Source organism: Somniosus microcephalus, unplaced genomic scaffold (assembly GCF_052327205.1).
Source record: "Somniosus microcephalus isolate GS21.2 unplaced genomic scaffold, FLI_Smic_1.0 unresolved_chr1, whole genome shotgun sequence".
In the NCBI taxonomy this organism is placed as follows: Eukaryota; Metazoa; Chordata; class Chondrichthyes; order Squaliformes; family Somniosidae; genus Somniosus; species Somniosus microcephalus.
In genome coordinates, this window is record NW_028225179.1 from 160,078,962 (window position 1) to 160,103,380 (window position 24,419).

The 24,419-nt window shown below is 51.6% G+C and overlaps 2 protein-coding genes across 2 annotated transcripts in view; one reads left to right on the forward strand and one right to left on the reverse strand.

The window, feature by feature from the left end:
- LOC147096384 (uncharacterized) overlaps positions 1–24,419 on the reverse strand; it is a 419,163-nt gene that overhangs the window by 215,653 nt on the left and 179,091 nt on the right. The gene's annotated exons all lie outside the window — the stretch shown is intronic.
- LOC147096389 (E3 ubiquitin-protein ligase TRIM39-like) lies at positions 175–16,885 on the forward strand. Its single transcript, XM_085975172.1, has 2 exons — positions 175–252; positions 16,165–16,885. Exons 1-2 carry the CDS (start codon positions 231–233, stop codon positions 16,713–16,715), a joined length of 573 nt encoding a protein of 190 aa, XP_085831298.1. The 5' UTR covers positions 175–230; the 3' UTR covers positions 16,716–16,885.

The window sequence follows — 24,419 nt, forward strand, 5'->3', positions numbered from 1 at the left end:
TTTATTTATTTCAGGAGGAAGCTTGTCGGAAGAGGAGGTAGGACATGCTCTTTACTGAAACTCTGCACAGTTTGGTAAAATAACGCAGAAAAGTGTTTAATGTCGATTTATAACATCAACTGTTCAATATTTACAGGATTAGTGACAAGGATCAAGTACTATCAGTAGCAGATGGCGCCCTGTCTATCGGAAAGTTCAACGGCCCTTTACAGTACACAGCGTGGAGAGAAATGATAGACGCCATTAACCCCGGTAAAACTCTTATATTCCTTTTCCTGATTTATAAATCCAGCTGAGAAGAGACTGAACGGGCCCCGGACCCCAGATTAAATGATCACTGATGTCCGTGTCTAGTCTGGAAGTCAGGAGTCTTTGCTCTGGATAAGGGAGGGCTTGGGGTGATCTTATTGAAGTATTCAAGATCCTAAACCGCAGAGAGAAGATAAACATCCACAGGTTTAACACAGTCACAGAGTCTACAACAAAGTAGCGATAGTCTCAAACTGAGAAAATGGCAGGAAGATGCATTGGGGAGGGGTGTGGGGGGGCAAAGCCGAGGAGCAGCCAGCAGCAGGCAGGACAATTCAGGAACCTCCTGGCCACAGAGAAACTGTTAGAAAAGAGAAGAAAAAGAAAGAACGTGTTTTGATATCGCGCCTTTCACGACCTCCGGGCGTCCCAAAGCGCTTTACAGCCAATGAAAAGTTTTAAAGTGTAGTCACTGTTGTAATGTAGGAAACACCACAACCAATTTCTGCACAGCAAGTTCCCACAAACAGCAATGTGATAATGACCAGATAGCCTGTTTTGGTGATGTTGGTTGAGGGATAAATCTTGCCCAGGACACCGGAGAGAACGAACTCCTTGCATCATTCCCTATGGGGTTTCCAGCGGTCCCTTTAAGGTCCACAGGTTCGGCCATTCTACAGACTGTTCCGCTGGGTGGGGCTTGCACAGCTCACGCTCCATCCAATGGAAGACCAAGATTGCATTGGGGTCCCATGTACATTCTGGGATCCGGTTTGCATGTACTAATGAGGCTTCCCCAATGTTCAGTGCGGGAGCGCTGGATTCCTATTTCGCGGCTGCTGCATAATTGCCCACAGTATTTTGCCAGTATCTTCTGATTTTCAAAGCATGATCCCCAGCTTTACTGTTTCCATGTCTCTCATTATCTTTGCCTTGACATTGGGCCGTCCACCTCCTCAGCTATTTCCCGGCTCAATCTGTGACTACGTTTCACCCCACTCCATAGCAGGAGAAGGATGGATTGGAAGGAGCACATCCTTTGTTTCATAACATCTTTCATTTCTCTCTTGATTGTCATCAGCTGCTGAGATGATCCTTAAAAAGTTTTAAAACTTAGAACTTTATTTAATATTTACCTTGTGGAAGCTCAGCAAAGAAAGTCAAGATGGTGGTCAAGCTAGCACAGACAACTCAGTTACTCCACAGTGATCTGTAACTCTGTCTTACCTGTGAAATATTTTACTCACAACAGTACTTTCCTTGTGGCCTTTGAAAACAGCTGCTTAAACCCTAGTTTAGAACCATGCTAGAAAGTCATCGCATCACCTTTGAAAGCAGCTTCGCACAGTGACACTAATCCCATCATCACTCACTTCCACCTAGACTCTCACCCACTTTCTTTGATCTGCTTTGAGTTATTCACAGTTTTACTTCAGTTCCTAAATTCACATCAATGTATGTTCTGATATTTTATACCAATATTCCTACTGGATAAAACATCAACATTTGGTTCAATGTTTGGTATTTTTATTTTTATTCTCTCGCTGCATTATTCTCTTTGGTTACTTGCACCATGGATATGTAAAATAATCAGAAGCCAGGCTGCCTGTCTTACTGAGATTGTATTCTCTGCTGGACCCACCACCTGCTCCATTGACCCCATTCCCACTAAACTGCTGCCCACCCAACTTCTCTTCCTGGTTTCCATGTTAGCTCACATTGTAAATGGTTCCCTCTCCTCACGTCCTATCCAGCTCCTTTTCAAATCCAATGTCATCACACCCTTCCTCAAAATTACCCACCCTCTGTCCTTGCACTTGATCTCCAACCTTACTTTCTTCTACAAAGTCCTTGAACGTGCGATCACTTCTGAAATCCCTGGCCATTTTCCCATAATTGCATGTTTGAACCACACTAACCAGATTTTCATCCCTGTCATCATAGCCCCAAAGTGGCCCTAATAAAGGTCACAAATGACATGTTCTGTGACAGTGAGTATAGTGCATTTTCCCTCCTCATCCTCCTGGAGCTCTCTGCAAACATTGACCATTCTCCTCCAATGTCTCTCCTCAATTGCCCTACTCAGTGGGACTGCCTTTACTTGGTTCGCATTTGCCTATTCGATCGTTGCCAGAGTATCTCCAGCAATGGCTTCTCTTCCCGCCCCCGCACGGCACCCCAGGAGATTCTCAAGTATTTATTCTTGGTCTTCTTCTCTCACTGATCTACATGTTGCCACTTGTCAACCTCATCCACAGAAACAGGCTCAGTTTCCAGATGTACACCGATGGTACCCAGCGCTACCTCTCCACCACCTCTCTTGATCCCTCCACCACCAGTGTGTTGTCCAACAGATTATCTGGAATCCAGTTATGGAGGAGCCACAATTTTTTCCAGTTAAACATTGTGAAGATTTAAGCCATCAGTTTGGAAATTGTCAGCAACTCTGCATCCTGGCCACCAACTCCACCCCCTCCTTGGCCACTGTCTCAGGCTGAACCAGACCCTTGCTGTTGTATTCGATCTTGAATTGCACTGCTCATTGTGATCAATCTAAGAGTGTCTGGGACTTTGTCTCGAGTACATGGTTAATCCTGTCTTTCCCATTTCCTCTGCTGAGCTTTTTAATTTAGTTTCACTCGTTTTTTTTGATCTCTCTCGCTTTCCCCTCCTCATTTTGTTCTTTTTACATTTTTTCCTTCACTTCTCCCTTTTCTTGTGATTTTGGTCCTTTCCCCCTCTCCCTCCCTCGACAGTGCTGATTAGTGATGTGTGGGTGACGTCTGCCAGGCACTCTGAAGTCTGCGTCTGCAGAGTAATTTCTGGGCCAGGAAACCAGGGTGTAGAAAGTGATCCTCGCTGTGCCAGTTTTACCAATTTCACGGTTGTAATGAAATCTGTTTGTCTTGATCCTGTATTCGTTTTGCACTCATGTATATTACGCTCCCCCACTGTGTATAGTTTCACTTCCTCTTTCCTGACTAACCTGGGAGGTTCCAGGTCTTGGCTCCGCCCCTGACTTCTCTTACATAAAGATCCCAGGATCTGTATGACTCATTCCTGTGAACCAGTCGGCGTGTTGAGATGTTAGCTCTGATCTTAGTGATTAAAAGCCAACTTGTTTAAGTCTATAACTTCTAGTTTTGTGGTTATTGAAGGCCCATCAATTTTAATCACTAAAGAATACTAGGATGGATCGACTCCTAAAACCAGAGCATCTGGACTTGGATCCACATTCTGCTGAAGCATCAAATCAATTTGGACACTGGCTCAAATGCTTCGAACTCTTCGCGGGGGCCTCATCCGCTAGCGAGGTAGATAAACTGAGTCTACTGACTACTCACGTAAGTCATCGGATTTATTCGTTCATCCGGGACACCACCTCTTACACGGGGGCCATCACTATCCTGAAGGCCCAATACCAGAGGCCGGTAAATGAAGTGTACGCCAGACATCTGCTGGCTACACACAGGCAGCGACCAGAGGAATCAATGGACGATTTCTTACAGGGCCTAAAGGACCTGGTCCGGGACTGTAACTGCAAGGCTGTGACGGCCAACGCGTACTCTGACGAATTGGTCCACGATTCCTTCATCACGGGCCTCAAATCGAATTATATCCAGCAGAGACTGCTGGAGAAGGAGGTCCTGGACTTAAAAAGGGCAGTGGCCACTGCGCAATCGCTGGACGTGGCCCAGAGGGGGCCGCCATCTTGGAATCAGCCATCTTCCCCATCCAGGTCGCAGACCAGCTCTACGCCGCCAGAGTCCCCACACAGAAGTTCACCCAGGAGTCCTACTACAGCAGCAATGTCTCGAGGCCTGAAATGCTACTTCTGCGGCCAGGCCAAGCACCCCAGACAACGATGCCCAGCGAAGGACGCTACATGCTTCAAATGTAAGAAAAAGGGGCATTTTAGCAAAGTCTGCAGGGGGAATCCAATTTCCAACTCCGTCACTGCCTCGTGCGTGCCGTGCGGGCCGCCATCTTGGGATCTGCCATCTTTTCCCAACTCAACGGCCGCCCAGGGCCCAACAGTGGCTTCGATCACGGTGGATCAATCCAGGCCACACCCGTTGACAAAATCCATGATGGACATACAGGTAAACGGGAATTTAACGAAATGTTTAATTGACTGTGGGAGTACCGAGAGTTTTATCCACCCTAGCCTGGTACGGCGGCACTCATTAACGGTAACCCCTACACGGAGCAGAATTGCTATGGCTGCTAAGCCCCACACTTCGGACATTTTGGGCTACTGTGTGGTAACACTGACTGTAAAAGGCGCGGACTACAAGGATTTTAAACTCCTCGTGATGCCAGAACTCTGTGTTAATGTAATCTTGGGCCTGGACTTCCAGTGCCACCACGAAAGTGTCACGCTAGCATATGGCGGGTCCCAGCCGCCACTCAGTCTGTGGCCTATCAACCTTAAAAATCAGCCCGCCCTCTTTATTCGCTAATCTCGCTCCGAACTGTAGGCCCATAGCGACCAAAAGTAGATGGTACAGTCTGGAAGACAGACACTTTATCAAGGCGGAAGTGGACAGACTCCTGCGGGAAGGCATTATTGAATGCAGTACCAGCCCGTGGCATGCCCAAGTAGTCATAGTTAAAAATAGCGAAAAGAAACGGATGGTAATTGACTACAGCCAGACTGTTACTATTTATACCCAGCTGGACGCCTACCCTTTACCCCGCATATCAGAAATGGTCAACCAGATTGCGCAATACCGAGTCTTCTCGACTATCGACCTCAAATCCGCGTATCACCAGCTCCCCATTAGAACGAAGGACCGCCCATACACCGCCTTCGAGGCGAACGGGCGCCTCTACCATTTTCTCAGAGTGCCCTTCGGGGTAACAAATGGCGTCTCGGTCTTCCAACGTGAGATGGACCGCATGGTTGACGAGAATAAACTACAAGCTACCTACCCCTATCTGGACAATGTCACTATCTGCGGGCACAACCAGCAAGACCACGATCTAAATCTTGCGAGATTTTTAAAAACTGCCCTAAAGCTGAATCTAACCTACCAGTGCCACGGTCATCAAGAGTCTCTGTAATCTATTCTGCATGTTTGGCATGCCGAACTACATACACAGCAATAGGGAGATGTCATTCATGAGTGACGAGCTGCGCCAGTTCTTGCTCTCGAAGGGGATAGCCACTGGCAGAACCACTAGCTACAACCCCCGGGGTAATGGGCAAGTGGAAAGGGAGAATGCTACTGTTTGGAAGGCTGTCACGTTAGCCTTAAAGTCAAAAGGCCTTCCGACCTCCCGCTGGCAGGAAGTCCTCCCAGATGTGCTCCACTCCATAAGGTCTCTGTTATGTACTGCCACTAACGCTACCCCTCACGAAAAGATGTTCGTTTTCCCCCGGAAATCCACCTCGGGCATATCTCTACCCGCGTGGCTGACGTCTCCGGGGACAGTACTATTGCGAAAGCACGTGAGAGGCCATAAAACGGACCCCCTTGTGGAAAAGGTACAGCTCCTCCATGCAAACCCTCAGTACGCCTATATCGAATACTCTGACGGGTGAGAGGACACTGTTTCCATAAAAGACCTCGCTCCCTCGGGGAGCGGAGAGAACGATGGGAGACTACCCGATGAAGACCTACACTACAAAGAGACAGGACGCCCAGAGGTATCAATACCCAACTTTAACCTGGAAGACACTGCGGAGGCCCGGACAGCGGAGGAACCAGAATCCACTCCCCTAGAGGCACCCCAACTGGCTTTGCGCCGATCACTGAGAACTGCAAAACCTCCCGACAGACTCACTTATACCAACTTTTAAGAAACATCACCCCGATGGACTAAATCTATAGAAGGGGTGAGTGTAATGAAATCTGTTTGTCTTGATCCTGTATTCGTTTTGCACTCATGTATATTACCCTCCCCCACTGTGTATAGTTTCACTTCCTCTTTCCTGACTAACCTGGGAGGTTCCAGGTCTTGGCTCTTGGCTCCGCCCCTGACTTCTCTTACATAAAGATCCCAGGATCTGTATGACTCATTCCTGTGAACCAGTCGGCGTGTTGAGATGTTAGCTCTGATCTTAGTGATTAAAAGCCAACTTGTTTAAGTCTATAACTTCTAGTTTTGTGGTTATTGAAGGCCCATCAACGGTGCAGTGTCAGCGCCCAAGGTCATAGGTTTGAAATAATTGGCAAAAGGAACTAGTGGAGAAATGAGGAGAAATTGTTCCACACAGAGTGTTGTGATGATCTGGAATGAACTCCCTGAATGGATGGTGGAAGCAGATTCCATAGGAAAGTTCATCAGGCACTTGGACATGTATGTGACGAGAACTAAAAGCTGGGGCGTGGGACTGAATTGGACAACTGTTCAAAGAGCCAGCACAGGCACAATGGGCCGAATAACCTCCTTCTGTGATGTAAGATTCTATGGTTCTAGTCCCACCGGTAATTGTGCTGCGTCATTTTTCTGGTGTCAAGACAGGCTTCTTTCGCCCGCCCCCTCCCGCCGCTCTCCCCCCTCCCCCCACCGACTCCCCCCCCCCCGCTCTCTCTCCCCTCCCCCCTGACTCCCCCCTCCCCCACTCTCTCTCCCCTCCCCCCTGATTCACAGGAGTGCAGTGAGGAGCGGCTGACCTGGGAGTGCAGTGAGGAGCGAGGCCCGACCAGAGTGGACCTGCGTGAGGTACGAGGCGAGGCGGCAGTTAAAAGGAGGAGTGAGGCGAGGCCCGACCACAGCGGCTGACCTGTGAGTGCAGTGAGGAGCGAGGCCCGACCAGAGCGGACCTGCGTGAGGTACGAGGCGAGGCGGCAGTTAAATGGAGGAGCGAGGCGAGGCCCGACCACAGCGGCTGACCTGGGAGTGCAGTGAGGAGCGAGGTCCGACCAGAGCGGACCTGCGTGAGGTACGAGGCGGCAGTTAAAAGGAGCAGCGAGGTGAGGCCCGACCACAGCGGCTGACCTGGGAGTGCAGTGAGGAGTGAGGCCCGACCAGAGTGGACCTGCGTGAGGTACAAGGCGAGGCGGCAGTTAAAAGGAGGAGCGAGGCGAGGCCCGACCACAGCGTCTGACCTGGGAGTGCAGTGAGGAGTGAGGCCCGACCAGAGTGGACCTGCGTGAGGTACGAGGCGAGGCGGCAGTTAAAAGGAGGAGCGAGGCGAGGCCCGACCACAGCGGCTGACCTGGGAGTGCAGTGAGGAGTGAGGCCCGACCAGAGTGGACCTGCGTGAGGTACGAGGCGAGGCGACAGTTAAAAGGAGCAGCGAGGTGAGGCCCGACCACAGCGGCTGACCTGGGAGTGCAGTGAGGAGTGAGGCCCGACCAGAGTGGACCTGCGTGAGGTACGAGGCGAGGCGGCAGTTAAAAGGAGGAGCGAGGCGAGACCCGACCACAGCGGCTGACCTGGGAGTGCAGTGAGGAGCGAGGCCCGACCAGAGCGGACCTGCGTGAGGTACAAGGCGAGGCGGCAGTTAAAAGGAGGAGCGAGGCGAGGCCCGACCACAGCGGCTGACCTGGGAGTGCAGTGAGGAGTGAGGCCCGACCAGAGTGGACCTGCGTGAGGTACGAGGCGAGGCGGCAGTTAAAAGGAGGAGCGAGGCGAGGCCCGACCACAGCGGCTGACCTGGGAGTGCAGTGAGGAGTGAGGCCCGACCAGAGTGGACCTGCGTGAGGTACGAGGCGAGGCGGCAGTTAAAAGGAGGAGCGAGGCGAGGCCCGACCACAGCGGCTGACCTGGGAGTGCAGTGAGGAGTGAGGCCCGACCAGAGTGGACCTGCGTGAGGTACGAGGCGAGGCGGCAGTTAAAAGGAGGAGCGAGGCGAGGCCCGACCAATTCAGCAGCAGGGGAGAGAGGTAAAAAGTAATCCAAGTGTGACATCACCAGGAAGCAGGTAAGTGATTGGTTGGTGAGTATTTCTTTCTCCTTTTCATTACAAGCTTAAATTCTGCGGTTTATATTTTCTTGGGTCTCTGTGGTGTAGTGGGGACAGTTGGTAAATAAGCGCCCTACAGTATATCTTTAACTGGTGGTATTGAATTAAGTTAAATTAATTAAAGGGGTAAGTCATGCCAGGAGAGCCCAGCCCCGTGTTATGCTCCTTTTGCTCTATGTGGGAATTCAGGGACGCTGCCAGTGTCCCTGACGACCACGTGTGCTGGAAATGCATCCAGCTGCAGCTACTAACGGGCTGTATTGAGGCGCTGGAGCTGCGGATGGATGGGTTGTGGAGCATTCACAATGCTGAGAGGGTCGTGGATTACACGTTTGATGAGTTGGTCACGCCGCAGGGTAGGGCTGCACAGGCAGAAGGGAAATGGGTGACCACCAGGCGGAGCAATAGAAGCAGGCAGGTAGTGCAGGGGACCCCTGTGGCCATCCCCCTTTCAAACAGGTATACCAATTTGGATACTGTTGAGGGGGATGATTCACCAGGGGAAGGCAGCAGCAGCCAACTTCCTGGCACCAGGGGTGCTTCTGCTGCTCAGGAAGGGAGGAAAAAGAGTGGGAGAGCAATAGTGGTAGGGGATTCTATCGTAAGGGGAACAGATAGGTGTTTCTGTGGCCGTAGACGTGACTCCAGGATGGTTTGTTGCCTCCCTGGTGCCAGGGTCAAGGATGTCACTGAATGGCTGCAGGGCATTCTGAAGGGGGAGGGTGAACAGGCAGAGGTCGTGGTTCACATTGGGACCAACGACATAGGTAGGAAGAGGGATGAGGTCCTGCAGCAAGAATTTAGGGAGCTAGGTAGCAGATTAAAGAGTAGGACCTCAAAGGTTGTAACCTCTGGATTACTCCTGGTGCCACGTGCTAGTGAGTATAGGAATAGGAGGATAGAGCAGATGAATGCGTGGCTAAAGAGTTGGTGCAGGAGGGAGGGCTTTAGTTTCCTGGATCACTGGGCCTGCTTCTGGGGAAGGTGGGACTTGTACAAGTCGGACGGGTTGCACCTGAACCAGAGCGGGACAAATATCCTTGTGGGGAGGTTTGCTAGCACTGTTCGGGGGGGTTTAAACTAAAATGGCAGGGGGTTGGGAACCTGAGCAGGGAGACAGAGGAAAGGAAAGCAGGGATAAAAGCAAAAGATAGGAAGGAGAAAAACAAAAGTGGCAGTCAGAGAAATCAACGGTTTAAATCAAATGTGGCCACAGTAAATAATAATTCTAATAGGTCTAAGAGCGTTAAAAAAACAAGCCTGAAGGCTTTGTGTCTTAATGCGAGGAGCATTTGTAATAAGGTGGATGAATTGGCTGCGCAAATAGAGGTAAACGAATATGATTTGGTTGGGATTATGGAAACGTGGCTCAAGGATGGCCAAGACTGGGAACTCAACATCCAGGGGTATTCGATATTCAGGAAAGGGAGGTGGGGTAGCATTACTGGTTAAAGAAGGGATTAATACAATTGTAATGAAGGATATTAGCTCTGATGATGTGGAATCTGTATGGGTAGAATTGAGAAATACTAAGGGGAAAAAAACATTCGTGGGAGTGGTATATAGACCTCCAAACAGTAAGGCGGAGGTTGGGGATGGCATTAAAAGGGAAATTAAAGAAGCGTGCAATAAGGGCACAGTTGTCATCATGGGTGACTTTAATCTACATATAGATTGGGCCAACCAAATTAGTAACAATACCGTGGAGGAGGAATTCCTGGAGTGTTTACGGGATGGTTTCCTGGACCAATATGTCGAGGAACTAACCAGAGATCAGATCATCTTAGACTGGGTATTATGTAACGAGAAAGGATTAATTAGCAATCTTGTTGTACGAGGCCCCTTGGGTCGGAGCAATCATAATATGATCGAATTCTTCATTAAGATGGAGAATGAAGAAGTTGACTCAGACAAGGGTCCTCAATTTAAATAAAGGAAACTACGATGGTCTGAGGAGCGAGTTGGGTAGGATTGATTGGGGAATGGCACTCAAAGGGTTGACGGTGGATAGGCAATGGCAAACATTCAAAGACCAAATGGATGAGCTACAGAATTTGTTCATCCCAGTTTGGCGTAAAAATAAAACAAAAAAGGTGACTCAACCGTGGCTAACAAGGGAAATTAGGGATAGCATAAGATCCAAGGAGAGGACATATAAATTGGCTAGAAAAAGCAATAATCCTGAGGATTGGGAGCAGTTTAGGAGTCAACACAGGAGGACAAAGGGATTAATTAAGAAAGTGAAAATAGAATATGAGAGTAAGCTGGCAGGGAACATAAAAACTGACTGTAAAAGCTTTTATAGATATGTGAAGAGAAAAAGATTAGTGAAGTCAAGCGTAGGTCCCTTACAGTCAGAATCAGGGGAATTTATCATGGGAAACAAGGAAATGGCAGACCAACTAAATGCATGCTTTGGTTCTGTCTTCACAAAGGAGGACACAAATAACCTCCCACAGATGCCGGGGAACATAGGGTCTGATGAAAGGGAGGAACTGAAAGAAATCAGTATTTGTAGGGAAATGGTGTTAGGAAAATTGATGGGACTGAAGGCCGATAAATCCCCAGGGCCTGATGGTCTACATCCCAGGGTACTTAAGGAAGTGGCCCTAGAGATAGTAGATGCATTGCTGGTCATCTTTCAGAACTCGATAGACTCTGGAACGGTACCCATGGATTGGAGGGTAGCTAATGTTACCCCACTATTCAAAAAAGGTGGTAGAAAAAAAGCGGGGAGTTATAGACCGGTAAGCCTGACATCGGTAGTGGGGAAAATGCTAGAGACTATTAAAAAAGATGTAATAGCAGAGCACTTGGAATGCAGTGACAGGATCGGACAAAGTCAACATGGATTTACAACAGGTAAATCATGCTTGACTAATCTACTGGAATTCTTTGAGGATGTAACTGGTAAAATAGATAAGGGAGAACCAGTGGATGTGGTGTATTTGGACTTTCAGAAGGCTTTCAATAAGAGATTAGCGTGCAAAATTAAGACACATGGGATTGGGGGCAAGGTATTGACTTGGATAGAGAATTGGTTGGCAGACAGAAAGCAAAGAGTTGGAATAAACGGGTCGTTTTCCGAGTGGCAGGCAGTGACTAGTGGGGTACCGCAAGGATCGGTCCTAGGACCCCAGCTGTTCACAATATATATATTAATGATCTGGACGAGGGAATTGGATGTAATATCTCCAAATTTGCAGATGACACAAAGCTGGGTGGGAGGGTAAGCTGTGAGGAGGATGTCGTGAAACTCCAGTATGATTTGGACAGGTTGGGTGAATGGGCAGAAACATGGCAAATGCACTATGATGTGGATAAATGTGAGGTTATCCACTTTGGTGGCAAAAACAGGAAGGCAGATTATTATCTGAATGGCAATAGATTGGGAGAAGGGGAAGTGCAAAGAGACCTGGGTGTCCTTGTGCACCAGTCGCTGAAGGTAAGCATGCAGGTGCAGCAGGCGGTTAAGAAGGCAAATGGTATGTTGGCATTCGTAGCAAGAGGGTTCGAGTACAGGAACAAGGATGTCTTGCTACAGTTGTACAGGGCCTTGGTGAGACCACACCTTGAGTATTGTGTGCAGTTTTGGTCACCTTACCTGAGGAAGGATGTTCTTGCCATGGAGGGAGTGCAGCGAAGATTCACCAGGCTGATACCTGGGATGGCAGGAATGACATATGAGGAGAGATTGTGTCGATTCGGCTTATACTCACTGGAGTTTAGAAGATTGAGAGGGGATCTCATTGAAACCTATAAAATTCTGTCAGGTCTGGACAGACTAGATGCAGGAAGGATGTTTCTGATGTCCGGGGAGTCCAGAACCAGGGGTCATAGTCTAAGGATAAGGGGTAAGCCATTTAGGACTGAAATGAGGAGGAATTTCTTCACCCAGAGAGTGGTGAACCTATGGAATTCTCTGCCACAGAGGGCGGTGGAGGCCAGTTCATTAAATATATTCAAGAAAGAGTTGGATATATTTCTTGAGGCTAAAGGGATCAAGGGATATGGGGAGAAGGCAGGGACAGAGTACTGAATTTGGATGATCAGCCATGATCTCATTGAATGGCGGAGCAGGCTCGAAGGGCCGAATGGCCTACTCCTGCTCCTATCTTCTATGTTTCTATGACTCCCCCTCCCTGCTCTCTCTCCCCTTCCCCCCTCCCCACGCTCTCTCTCCCCTCCCCTGACTCGCCCCTCCCCACACTCTCTCACCCCTCCCCCCTGATTCACCTCCCCTCGCTCCCTCTCCTCCCCAGCTCTCCCGCACCGCTGTCTCCCCTGCTTCCCGCCCTCCCTCCTGCTCTCTCCCCTTCCCCGCTCTCTCTGCCCCATCTCCTGCTCTCTCCCCTTCCCCACTGTCTCTGCCCCATCTCCTGCTCTCCCCTTCCCCGCTGTCTCTGCCCCATCTCCTGCTCTCTCCCCCTCCCCGCTGTCTCTGCCCCATCTCCTGCTCTCTCCCCTTCCCCGCTGTCTCTGCCCCATCTCCTGCTCTCTCCCCCTCCCCGCTCTGTCTGCCCCATCTCTTGCTCTCTCCCCTTCCCCGCTCTCTCTGCCCCATCTCCTGCTCTCTCCCCCTCCCCGCTGTCTCTGCCCCTCCTCCTGCTCTCTCCCCCTCCCCGCTGTCTCTGCCCCATCTCCTGCTCTCTCCCCCTCCCCGCTGTCTCTGCCCCTTCTCCTGCTCTCTCCCCTTCCCCACTGTCTCTGCCCCATCTCCTGCTCTCCCCTTCCCCGCTGTCTCTGTCCCATCTCCTGCTCTCTCCCCCTCCCCGCTGTCTCTGCCCCATCTCCTGCTCTCTCGCCCGCCCCGCTGTCTCTGCCCCCTCCTCCTGCTCTCTCCCCCTCCCCACTGTCTCTGCCACATCTCCTGCTCTCTCCCCCTCCCCGCTGCCTCTGCCCCTCCTCCTGCTCTCTCCCCCTCCCCGCTGTCTCTGCCCCATCTCCTGCTCTCTCCCCCTCCCCGCTGTCTCTGCCCCATCTCCTGCTCTCTCCCCCTCCCCGCTGTCTCTGCCCCATCTCCTGCTCTCTCCCCCTCCCCGCTGTCTCTGCCCCATCTCCTGCTCTCTCCCCCTCCCCGCTGTCTCTGCCCCATCTCCTGCTCTCTCCCCTTCCCCACTGTCTCTGCCCCATCTCCTGCTCTCCCCTTCCCCGCTGTCTCTGCCCCATCTCCTGCTCTCTCCCCCTCCCGCTGTCTCTGCCCCATCTCCTGCTCTCTCCCCCTCCCCACTGTCTCTGCCCCATCTCCTGCTCTCCCCTTCCCCGCTGTCTCTGCCCCATCTCCTGCTCTCCCCTTCCCCACTGTCTCTGCCCCATCTCCTGCTCTCCCCCTCCCCGCTGTCTCTGCCCCATCTCCTGCTCTCCCCTTCCCCGCTGTCTCTGCCCCATCTCCTGCTCTCCCCCTCCCCGCTGTCTCTGCCCCATCTCCTGCTCTCTCCCCCTCCCCGCTGTCTCTGCCCCATCTCCTGCTCTCTCCCCCTCCCCGCTGTCTCTGCCCCTCCTCCTGCTCTCTCCCCCTCCCCACTGTCTCTGCCCCATCTCCTGCTCTCTCCCCCTCCCCGCTGTCTCTGCCCCATCTCCTGCTCTCTCCCCCTCCCGGCTGTCTCTGCCCCTCCTCCTGCTCTCTCTCCTGCCCCGCTGTCTCTGCCCCATCTCCTGCTCTCTCCCCCTCCCCGCTGTCTCTGCCCCATCTCCTGCTATCTCCCCTCCCCCGCTCTCTCTGCCCCATCTCCTGCTCTCTCCCCCTCCCCGCTCTCTCTGCCCCATCTCCTGCTCTCTCCCCCTCCCCGCTGTCTCTGCCCCATCTCCTGCTCTCTCCCCTTCCCCGCTGTCTCTGCCCCATCTCCTGCTCTCTCCCCTTCCCCACTGTCTCTGCCCCATCTCCTGCTCTCTCCCCCTCCCCGCTCTCTCTGCCCCATCTCCTGCTCTCTCCCCCTCCCCGCTCTCTCTGCCCCATCTCCTGCTCTCTCCCCCTCCCCGCTGTCTCTGCCCCTTCTCCTGCTCTCTCCCCTTCCCCGCTGTCTCTGCCCCATCTCCTACTCTCTCCCCCTCCCCACTCTCGCTGCCCCATCTCCTGCTCTCTCCCCCTCCCCACTGTCTCTGCCCCTTCTCCTGCTCTCTCCCCCTCCCCGCTCTCTCTGCCCCATCTCCTGCTCTCTCCCCCTCCCCACTCTCTGCCCCATCTCCTGCTCTCTCCCCCTCCCCACTCTCTCTGCCCCATCTCCTGCTCTCTCCCCCTCCCCGCTGTCTCTGCCCCATCTCCTGCTCTCTCCCCTTCCCCGCTGTCTCTGCCCCATCTCCTGCTCTCTCCCCTTCCCCGCTGTCTCTGCCCCTCCTCCTGCTCTCTCCCCCTCCCTGCTGTCTCTGCCCCATCTCCTGCTCTCTCCCCCTCCCTGCTGTCTCTGCCCCATCTCCTGCTCTCTCCCCCTCCCCGCTGTCTCTGCCCCATCTCCTGCTCTCTCCCCTTCCCCGCTGTCTCTGCCCCATCTCCTGCTCTCCCCCCCTCCCCGTGCTCTCTGCCCCATCTCCTGCTCTCTCCCCCTCCCCGCTGTCTCTGCCCCTCCTCCTGCTCTCTCCCCCTCCCCGCTGTCTCTGCCCCTCCTCCTGCTCTCTCCCCCTCCCCGCTCTCTCTGCCCCATCTCCTGCTCTCTCCCCTTCCCAGCTCTCTGCCCCATCTCCTGCTCTCTCCCCCTCCCCGCTGTCTCTGCCCCATCTCCTGCTCTCTCCCCCTCCCCGCTGTCTCTGCCCCATCTCCTGCTCTCTCCCCTTCCCCGCTCTCTCTCCCCTTCCCCACTGTCTCTGCCCCATCTCCTGCTCTCTCCCCTTCCCCGCTGTCTCTGCCCCAACTCCTGCTCTCTCCCCCTCCCCGCTGTCTCTGCCTCATCTCCTGCTCTCTCCCCCTCCCCGCTGTCTCTGCCCCAGCTCCTGCTCTCTCCCCTTCCCCACTGTCTCTGCCCCATCTCCTGCTCTCTCCCCTTCCCCACTGTCTCTACCCCATCTCCTGCTCTCTCCCCCTCCCCACTGTCTCTGCCCCAGCTCCTGCTCTCTCCCCTTCCCCACTGTCTCTGCCCCATCTCCTGCCCTCTCCCCTTCCCCGCTGTCTCTGCCCCATCTCCTGCTCTCTCCCCCTCCCCGCTGTCTCTGCCCCATCTCCTGCTCTCTCCCCTTCCCCGCTCTCTCTGCCCCATCTCTTGCTCTCTCCCCTTCCCCACTGTCTCTGCCCCATCTCCTGCTCTCTCCCCCGCCCCACTCTCTCTGCCCCATCTCCTGCTCTCTCCCCCTCCCCGCTGTCTCTGCCCCATCTCCTGCTCTCCCATTCCCCGCTGTCTCTGTCCCATCTCCTGCTCTCTCCCCTTCCCCGCTGTCTCTGCCCCATCTCCTGCTCTCTCCCCTTCCCCGCTGTCTCTGCCCCATCTCCTGCCCTCTCCCCTTCCCCACTGTCTCTGCCCCATCTCCTGCTCTCTCCCCTTCCCCGCTGTCTCTGCCCCATCTCCTGCCCTCTCCCCTTCCCCACTGTCTCTGCCCCATCTCCTGCCCTCTCCCCTTCCCCGCTGTCTCTGCTCCATCTCCTGCTCTCTCCCCCTCTCCCGCTTTCTCCCCTTTCCCCGCTCTCTCCCTCTATACGCTCTCTCTACCTCTCCACCCCGCTGTCTCCCCCTCAAGCTGCTGTCTCTCTCCACCCCGCTGTCTCTCTCCCCTCCCCCCGCTGTCTCTCTCTTCTCCCCCCATCTGTCTCCCCCAGCTCTCTCCCATTCCCCCCTCCCCCTGCTATCCCCCACCTCCCCCCGCTGTCTCCAGTGCTTCTCGGGTCTTTATCTCCAGGCGCTGATTTGGGGCCGCAAACGATGTAAATCGACCCCCAGGGTGTAAACCCTGGAGTGACAGCAGATTCCATGAACACAACCCAGAGCCCGGGTGGTCACTTTAAAAAGGAAAGAGTTTGAATAAATCACAGCAAGAAACTAAATCACTGACTGTGTTATTTTAACTTTCCCCAGCTCCAGCCTCTCTGACTCTGGATCCGAACACAGCGAATCCCCGGCTCATCCTGTCTGAGGACCGGACCAGTGTGAGACTCGGAGACAAACAGCAGCCGCTCCCTGACACCCCGGAGAGGTTTGATTTCTGGCCCTTTGTCCTGGGATCGGAGGGATTCACATCAGGGAGACACTACTGGGAGGTGGAGGTGGGTAACAAGACTGAGTGGATTGTGGGAGTGGCCCGAGAGTCTGTCGCTAGAAAAGGGGGAATCGACCCGAGACCTGAGACCGGATACTGGACCGTGTGGCTGTCCCCCGAAAGTGTCTATGTTGCCCTCACCTCCCCCTCACCGACCCGCCTCACCCCGAGTGTGGATCCCCGGAAGATCGGGGTGTACCTGGACTATGAGGGCGGACAGGTGTCATTTTACAATGCGGACAACATGTCCCATCTCCACACTTTCCCCCACACTTTCACTGAGAGAATCTTTCCCATCTTCAATCCGGGATCGAATGACGGCGGGAAAAACTCCGCCCCGCTGACAATCTGCGGGGTTAAAGGTCACTAACGGGTCCATCCCATAATTTCACCCCGCCTCCTGCCAGCTGCAAACTGATGGGCGTCGGTCTCAGTCACAGGTGGTGCGGATGGTCCAAATGTCACCTGAGGTCAGGGCGGCTACAACCGAGTGACAATGTCTTGTTGGTGAGATTTGTTTGTTTAATCGGTGCAGGGGAACAAACTCGTGGTAACTGCTCCAGAGACTCCTGTAAAATTAAATAAAAACCTCAAGAACATCGAGAATCATCGGGGCCCAGAGACAGAGGAGAATTAAAACACGGGCAGAAATACACCAAGGGAACCACAGACTCCAGCTGGGAAGTTAAAGGTAAAGAGGGGCAGGGGAGAGGAACTAGGGTGAGATAGAACACCAGTGGGAAGGACATGACAAAGGGACCATCCCAGACACGGCAAATTAAATAATAGCCGAGGGAAGGACAAAGTAAAAGGGGCACCAGATAGAAGTGAAATCAAAAGGGAACAGGAGGGAGTGTCAGAAACATGGGAAAACCCAGGGGATGGAAATGATCAGAACATTCAAGTGTGTGGAGTGTTTAGAATAGAGAGTGGACAAGGTCATCACCTGTGGAGAGAGAAGACAGGTTAACATTCCGGGAATACACCCTGCATCGGAACTGGGAACTGAAAGATCAGCAAGGGCCTGTGTAGGGCTGGGGAATAGAAGGAGGGGGAGAGAAGAAACCAATGGATGGTGAATTGTAGAGAGGAACTGACTGGGTGGAATGAGCTGTGAGCTGCAGGAACCCGGTGACCTTCCTGCCTGTAATGTTGCTCCACAGGCGGAAGGTGGCGCTACATGGCGGTGTTTGAGATGAATTAGTGCAACACCTCTGCTGCCCAGCGCTGTTATTAAACTGCACAATAGAAGCGGCATTTATTAAACACACAGCGATTCGGGGCTTAATTACATCCCAGAAGCATAAACTAAACGTGTTGTTTGTTTTATTTGCCCCTTGCTCCAGACTCTGGATTCTTACAATTCCCATCCCGAACTGATCGGGCTGATTTTAAGAGCCCCCGCCTGGTGTAACCGGAGTGAGAGTCGCCTGGAAATGGCACTAAAGTTTACACTGGAGCTTCAGCCATCGCTACCTTGGGCTGGGTCCTGAGATGGGCAGCGGGAACGCCCGCCTGTTTCAGGGGGAAAGCCCTCTCGTTATCGACTCTGTTGCCACTGGGAACAGTTTCTCTTTATTTACTCTATCTAAACCCTTCATGATGTTAAACACCTCTATCAAATCTCCTCTTAGCCTTCTCTGCTCTAAGGAGAACAACCCCAGCTTCTCCAGTTGATCCACCTCACTGCAATCCCTCATCACTGGAACCATTCTAGTAAATCTCTTCTGTACCCTCCCCAAAGCCTTCACGTCCTTCCTGAAGGGTGGTGCCCAGAATTGGACCCAATACTCCAGCTGGGGCCGAATTAGTGTTTTATATCGGTTTTATATTTATCCCTCAACCAGCATTAGTAAAACAATAAGAGATTGCTATTTGCGAGAGCTTGTTGTGCAAAGTTTGGCTGTCGCGTTTCCTACTTTGCAACAGTGACGACACTGTAAAAGTACTTCATTGACCATAAAATGTTTTGGACGGCCTGAGGCTGTGAAAGGCGCTATATAAATGCAAGTCTGTCTGCCTTTCATATTCTGTTCAACCTCATATTTTAAAATTGCAACTGAGTTTCAGAGTTTGATGAGCTGGCTTTAAATGTTGTATCCTGCAGAGTTTAATAGAAAACAAAGTATATCATTGTAACCAAGTATTGAAAGTGTTTGATAAATTGTAAAGTGCTGTCTGCTTGTACCCTGCACACAGAAATAAAAGTATCTGCTTCATCTGTCTGCAGAGTCTGTGTCTAAATCAGAAGGTGGTGTCAGAATTGCCGAGCGCTGCTTGGTGTGTTTACTGAGACACACAGACCAGGGAGGGTCCAGGCTGGATTGCTGGTGAGACACACGATCTGAAGCAGAGTGACAGTGGAGGTGCAGAGATGGGCCTCAGCATCCCTGGGTTCGGGGTGGGGATAAACGTGTTGTTTGTTTTGTTTGCACCTTGCTCCAGACTCTGGATTCTTCCTTTACCCATCCCTGGAATTTAGAAAGTTAATCGGTGATTTGATCGAAGTTTTCAAGATATTAAGGGGAACTGATAGGGTAGAGAGAGAGAAACTATTTCCGCTGCTTGGGGAGTCTAGGACTTGGGGCATAGTTTAAAAATTAGAGCAGATCTTTCAGGAGTGAAATTAGGAAACATTTCTACACACAAAGGGTGGTAGAAGTTTGGAACTCTCCTCTGCAAACCGCAATTGATGCTGGGTCAATTGTTAATTTTAAACCTGAGATTGATAGATTTTTCTTAACCAAAGGTTAATAGCATTAAAGGCTGAATGGCCTACGGCTGTTCCTCGGTATGCCTAGAATGTGAATGTCGACAGCTTTGAAAACAAGCCGGACCCATTCTCAACAAAGATCCACCCAATGCCAAGTCACCAGATAGCGGGAGAAACAAGCCCCCTGGCTGATCCTTCCCCACCCTGAACCCAGGTATCCTAAGGCCCATCTCTGCACCTCCACTGTCACTCTGCTTCAGATCGTGTGTCTCACCAGCAATCCAGCCTGGACCCTCCCTGGTCTGTGTGTCTCAGTAAACACACCAAGCAGCGCTCGGCAATTCTGACATCACCTTCTGATTTAGGCACAGACTCTGCGGACAGACGAAGCAGATACTTTTATTTCTGTGTGCCGGGTACAAGCAGACAGCACTTTACAATTTATCAAACACTTTCAATACTTGGTTACAATTATATACTTTGTTTCCTATTAAACTCTGCAGGATACAACATTTAAAGCCAGCTCATCAAACTCTGAAACACAGTTGCAACTTTAAAATATGAGGTTGATCTGGATATGAAAGACAGACAGACAGACTTGCATTTATATAGCGCCTTTCACAGCCTCAGGCCACCCAAAACACTTTACGGTCAATGTAGTAATTTTGCAGTGTAGTCACTGTTGTAATGTAGGAAACACGACAGCCAAATATTACAAAGCAAGCTCCCACAAACAGCAATTTGTTATTATTTTAGTAATGCTGGTTGTGGGACAAATATAAAACCGATATAAAACACTAGTTCGGCCCCAGTTGGAGCATTGTGTCCAATTCTGGGCACCACACTTTAGGAAGGACGTGTTGGCTTTGGAGAGGCTACAGAAGAGATTAACTAGAACTCACAGTGTTCGCTCACAGCACTTACTGTTAGAGATGTCTAACCAGAGTAGTTCATTTTCAAGCTTTCTACCTCCCACGGGATCAACGTCTTTTACATCCCAGGTGTCCCTGACAGCTAGGGCCACACCGCCCCCTTTATTGTCCACTCTCTATTCTAAACACTCCACACCCTACACAGGCCCTTGCTGATCTTTCAGTTCCCAGTTCCGATGCAGGATGTATTCCCGGAATGTTAACCTGTCTTCTCTCTCCACAGGTGATGACCTTGTCCACTCTCTATTCGAAACACTCCACACGCTTGAATGTTCTGATCATTTCCATCCCCTGGGTTTTCCCATGTTTCTGACACTCCCTCCTGTTCCCTTTTGATTTCACTTCTATCTGGTGCCCCTTTTACTTTTTCCTTCCCTCGGCTATTATTTAATTTGCCGTGTCTCGGATGGTCCCTTTGTCATGTCCTTCCCGCTGGTGTTCTATCTCACCCTAGTTCCTCTCCCCTGCCCCTCTTTACCTTTAACTTCCCAGCAGGAGTCTGTGGTTCCCTTGGTGTATTTCTGCCCGTGTTTTAATCCTCCTCTGTCTCTGGGCCCCGATGATTCTCGATGTTCTTGATGTTTTTATTTAATTTTGTTTAAAAATAACTTTTAAACTGCGACTGTGTCTCTGCTGAACTGGTTCTACTGGTTTTTCAGCATTGTTGGCTTCTAGCTAGCAGCTGTTGTTTCTCTTGCTGTCAGGTGACTCGCTCTACTGGTTTTCAGCTTTGCTGGTCGCTGGTTTGTGGTTTAACTATTTCTCCACGGCTTTTGATCTACGGTGACCTCCAACTTGCGTCAATTTCACCATCATCTTTCAGCACCACTACCGACTCTCATTCCTACGACAACAACCTCCATCCTCGAACTCTCTACCCTTCAAATAGCTTCTGGACTTCACTGGCCTGCGTTGGACAACGGTTCGTCGATGCTCCGTGCCGACTCCATCCTGCTTCCGTCGGCTTTGTCCCTCCATGGGACCTCTGACATTGACCCTGGTCTCCCTACTATTGTCTCCAACCTATTCCCTGCTACCAGGAAATATGTATCCCATTAATTGCGACATAACCAGGCCTAACCTGAGCTTTTCCCTGTGTCCATTCGTGTGCACACTTTAGCTGCCCCTCCGGATGGTTCATTTCTTGTTCCCCTTTTTCTCCCTTTTCCTTTTCTCTCTATCCCTTCCTGACCGCTCGCTCCTGCCACCATGCCTCTTTTCATCTCTCCTCTCTCGGATACTCTGCCTTCCCAAATCCCTACCCCATTCATTCATTACTCTTCGACCTTCCGACTCTCCTGCGGCTGTCCCAGGCTTGACTCCCTCTTAGATAGGCCTACAGCTTCCCTGTGTGCCTCTCTTGCCATCCTACGAAGGGCCCATCGAGGCACTTGTCACAGCCTCCTTATGAACAGTAACCCCACCTGTCGTATCCTATTCTCTCGCCGACCTTCCCACCCAGCGCACCCACTGGGGGCTAACCTTGCCAATCTCCTCCCCATCCAACTCATCCCCCCCAGCACTGAGCCTGTGGACGCTGGCAGTGGGTCAGCCATCACTGACCCTCTCCACATCTTCTCCAGAATGTCCGTTCACTTGTGAACAAGGCCCTTGCCACCCATGAGCTTATCATGGATGATTGCATCGACATCAGGGCCCTGACGGAAACTTGGTTGAGGGGTGATGACACCTTACCCTTAAATGAAGCCTCCCCGCCTGGCTATACCTTCCACCACTTGCCCCACTCAGACCGCCATAGTGGCGGCGTGGCTCTCATCACCAAATCACACCTTGATCTGTCCCCCTACTCCTCGGCACTTTCTCCTCCTTTGAGCATCTCACCTTATTCCACCCCTCTCACCTCTCATTTAAAATTCTCATTCTCTACCGTCCACCCAAGTACCAGAACAATGTTATTACCGAGATATCTTCACTGCTTTCCTCACTCAGCCCCTGCACTGAGCGACTTCTGATCCTTGGGGATTTCAACCTCCATCTCAATTCATCATTCTCTCTCTCCTCAGAGTTCACCAGCCTCCTATCCTCCCTTAATCTCTCCTCCATGGAAACTCCCCAACCCATATTCACGGCAATCCCCTCGCCCTTGCCATATCTCATGGCCTCGCTACTCCCATCGTGTCAATTGTAGATAAGGCCATCACTGACCATTTCCTCATATCGCTCTCCACCCACATCCCCCTTCCACCCTCCCAACCCTACCTCCTTCTGTGTCCGCCCCTGGGAAAAACTCTATCCAGACTCTCTTACAACTTAACCTACAAAATCCCAACTGTCCAGCCTTTGGCCCTCCATTCACCACAAAATTTCTGCAGCTAGCGATCTGGTGAACCTCACCCTCACCACCACTTTTGATGTCCTAGTCCCTAGTAAAACAATTACTCTCTCTCACCCTGGCCGTTACCCCTGGTACAGCCCTCACCACCACTTCCTTAAGTTCAAGGAACACAGACATGAACGGATATGGCGGACAACTGGTTTAGCCATTCACCGCCATGTCTGGCTGGACCACATAAAGCATTATCGGGTCCTGCTCTCGTCTGCCAAAATTGCTCACTGTTCCAGAGTCATTCTGGAATGTAAAGATAAACCCCGGCTTCTATTCTCTACTGCTAATGGTCTTCTTAAACCCCTAACCCCTGTCTCTAAATTGTCAGACTGCTTGTCCGACCTCTAGTTCTTGATGAGCAGAAATTTACTCCAATTAAATATTGGGAAGACCGAAGCCATTGTTTTCGGTCCTGCCACAAACTCCGTTCCCTAGGCACTGATTCCATCCCTCCCCCTTACATCTGTCTGAGGCTGAACCACTCTGTTCGCAACCTTGGTGTCATATTTGACCTTGAAATGAGCTTCCAACCACATATCCGTGCCATAACTAAGACCACCTATTTCCACCTCCGTAACATCACCCGTCTCCGCCCTTGCCTCCGCTCATCCACTGCTGAAACCCACATTCATGCCTTTGTTACCTCTAGAATTGACCATTCCAATGCACTCCTGGCTGGCCTCCCACGTTCTGCCTTACGTAAACTTGAGGTCATCCAAAACTCGGCTGGTGTGTCCCAACTTGCACCAAGACCCATTCACCCATCACCCCTGTGCTCGCTGACCTATATTGGCTCCCGGTTAAGCAATGCCTCAATTTCAAAATTCCCATCCTTGTTTTCAAATCCCTCCATGCCTCGCCCCTCCCTATCTCTGTAATCTCCTCCAGCCCCACAACCCCCGATATATCTGTGCTCCTCTAATTCTGCCCTCTTGAGCATCCCTGATTATAATCGCTCAACCATTGGTGGCCGTGCCTTCTGTTGCCGAGGCCCTAAGCTCTAGAATTCCCTCCCTATACATCCCCGCCTCTCTACCTCTCTTTCCTCCTTTAAGACGCTCCTTAAAACCTTCCTCTTTGACCAAGCTTTTGGTCATCTGCCCTAATTTCTCCTTATGTGTCTCGGTGTCAATTTGTTTTGCCTTATAATACACCTGTGAAGCATCTTGCGACGTTTTACTACGTTAAAGGCACTATATAAATACAAGTTGTTGTTGTTGTTATTGGATAATGTCAAGTCATGTTCACCCTATTACATTTGAAAGGCTGTGATATTTAGTCTGACACTACACGGGGAGAATGACAGGAGGGCCTCAGATTGTGGCCGCTCCCCAGGTTGTATTTTGCAGCAGCTGCACCAAGCTTCAGTGCATCCCTGAGCATCTAGTTCTGGGCCATGCAATGAGTAAGTCTGCAATGCTCAGTCACACACAGGCCCTTGATATGGAAGACCAGCAAGTTTCAGACAAGACAAAGGATGTCTTGAACCATCGAATCTACAGCACAGAAACAGCCCATTCGGCCCAACTGGTCCAGGCCGGTGTTTATCCTCCAAACGAGACTCCTCCCACTCTAAGTACCTCTTCCCCCCTGCCCGCGTATCCCTCTATTCCCTTCTCTCTAGTGTATGCATCAAGCCTCCCTTTCAATGCATCAATGCCCTCTACTGCATACACTCCATGTGGCAGCGAGTTCCACATTCTCACCACTCTCTGTGTAAAGAAATTCCTCCTAATATTGGAGGAAAGATGTCACTCCAAGTCCTTCCACAATCAGTTGATGTTTGTTTCTGGCCCAGTGTCCCTGGGAAGGATCCATTGAGCACAGAGGCCTGTGTCATGGAGTTTCCTGGGAGGACCCGGCCTCGACAGAAAATCCACTGCATCTTCTCTCCAGACTTCCTCTGCAAACACACATTCCAGAAGCAGGTGGGCAGCCGCCTCTGCCCCAGTGGGAGGTGTCAGCTGTGGCTCAGGGGGAGCGCTCTCACCTCTGAGTGCGAGGATTGTGGGATGAAGTCCCACTCCATAGACTTCATCACATAACCCAGGATAACACTCCAGAGCAGCGCTGAAGAATCCG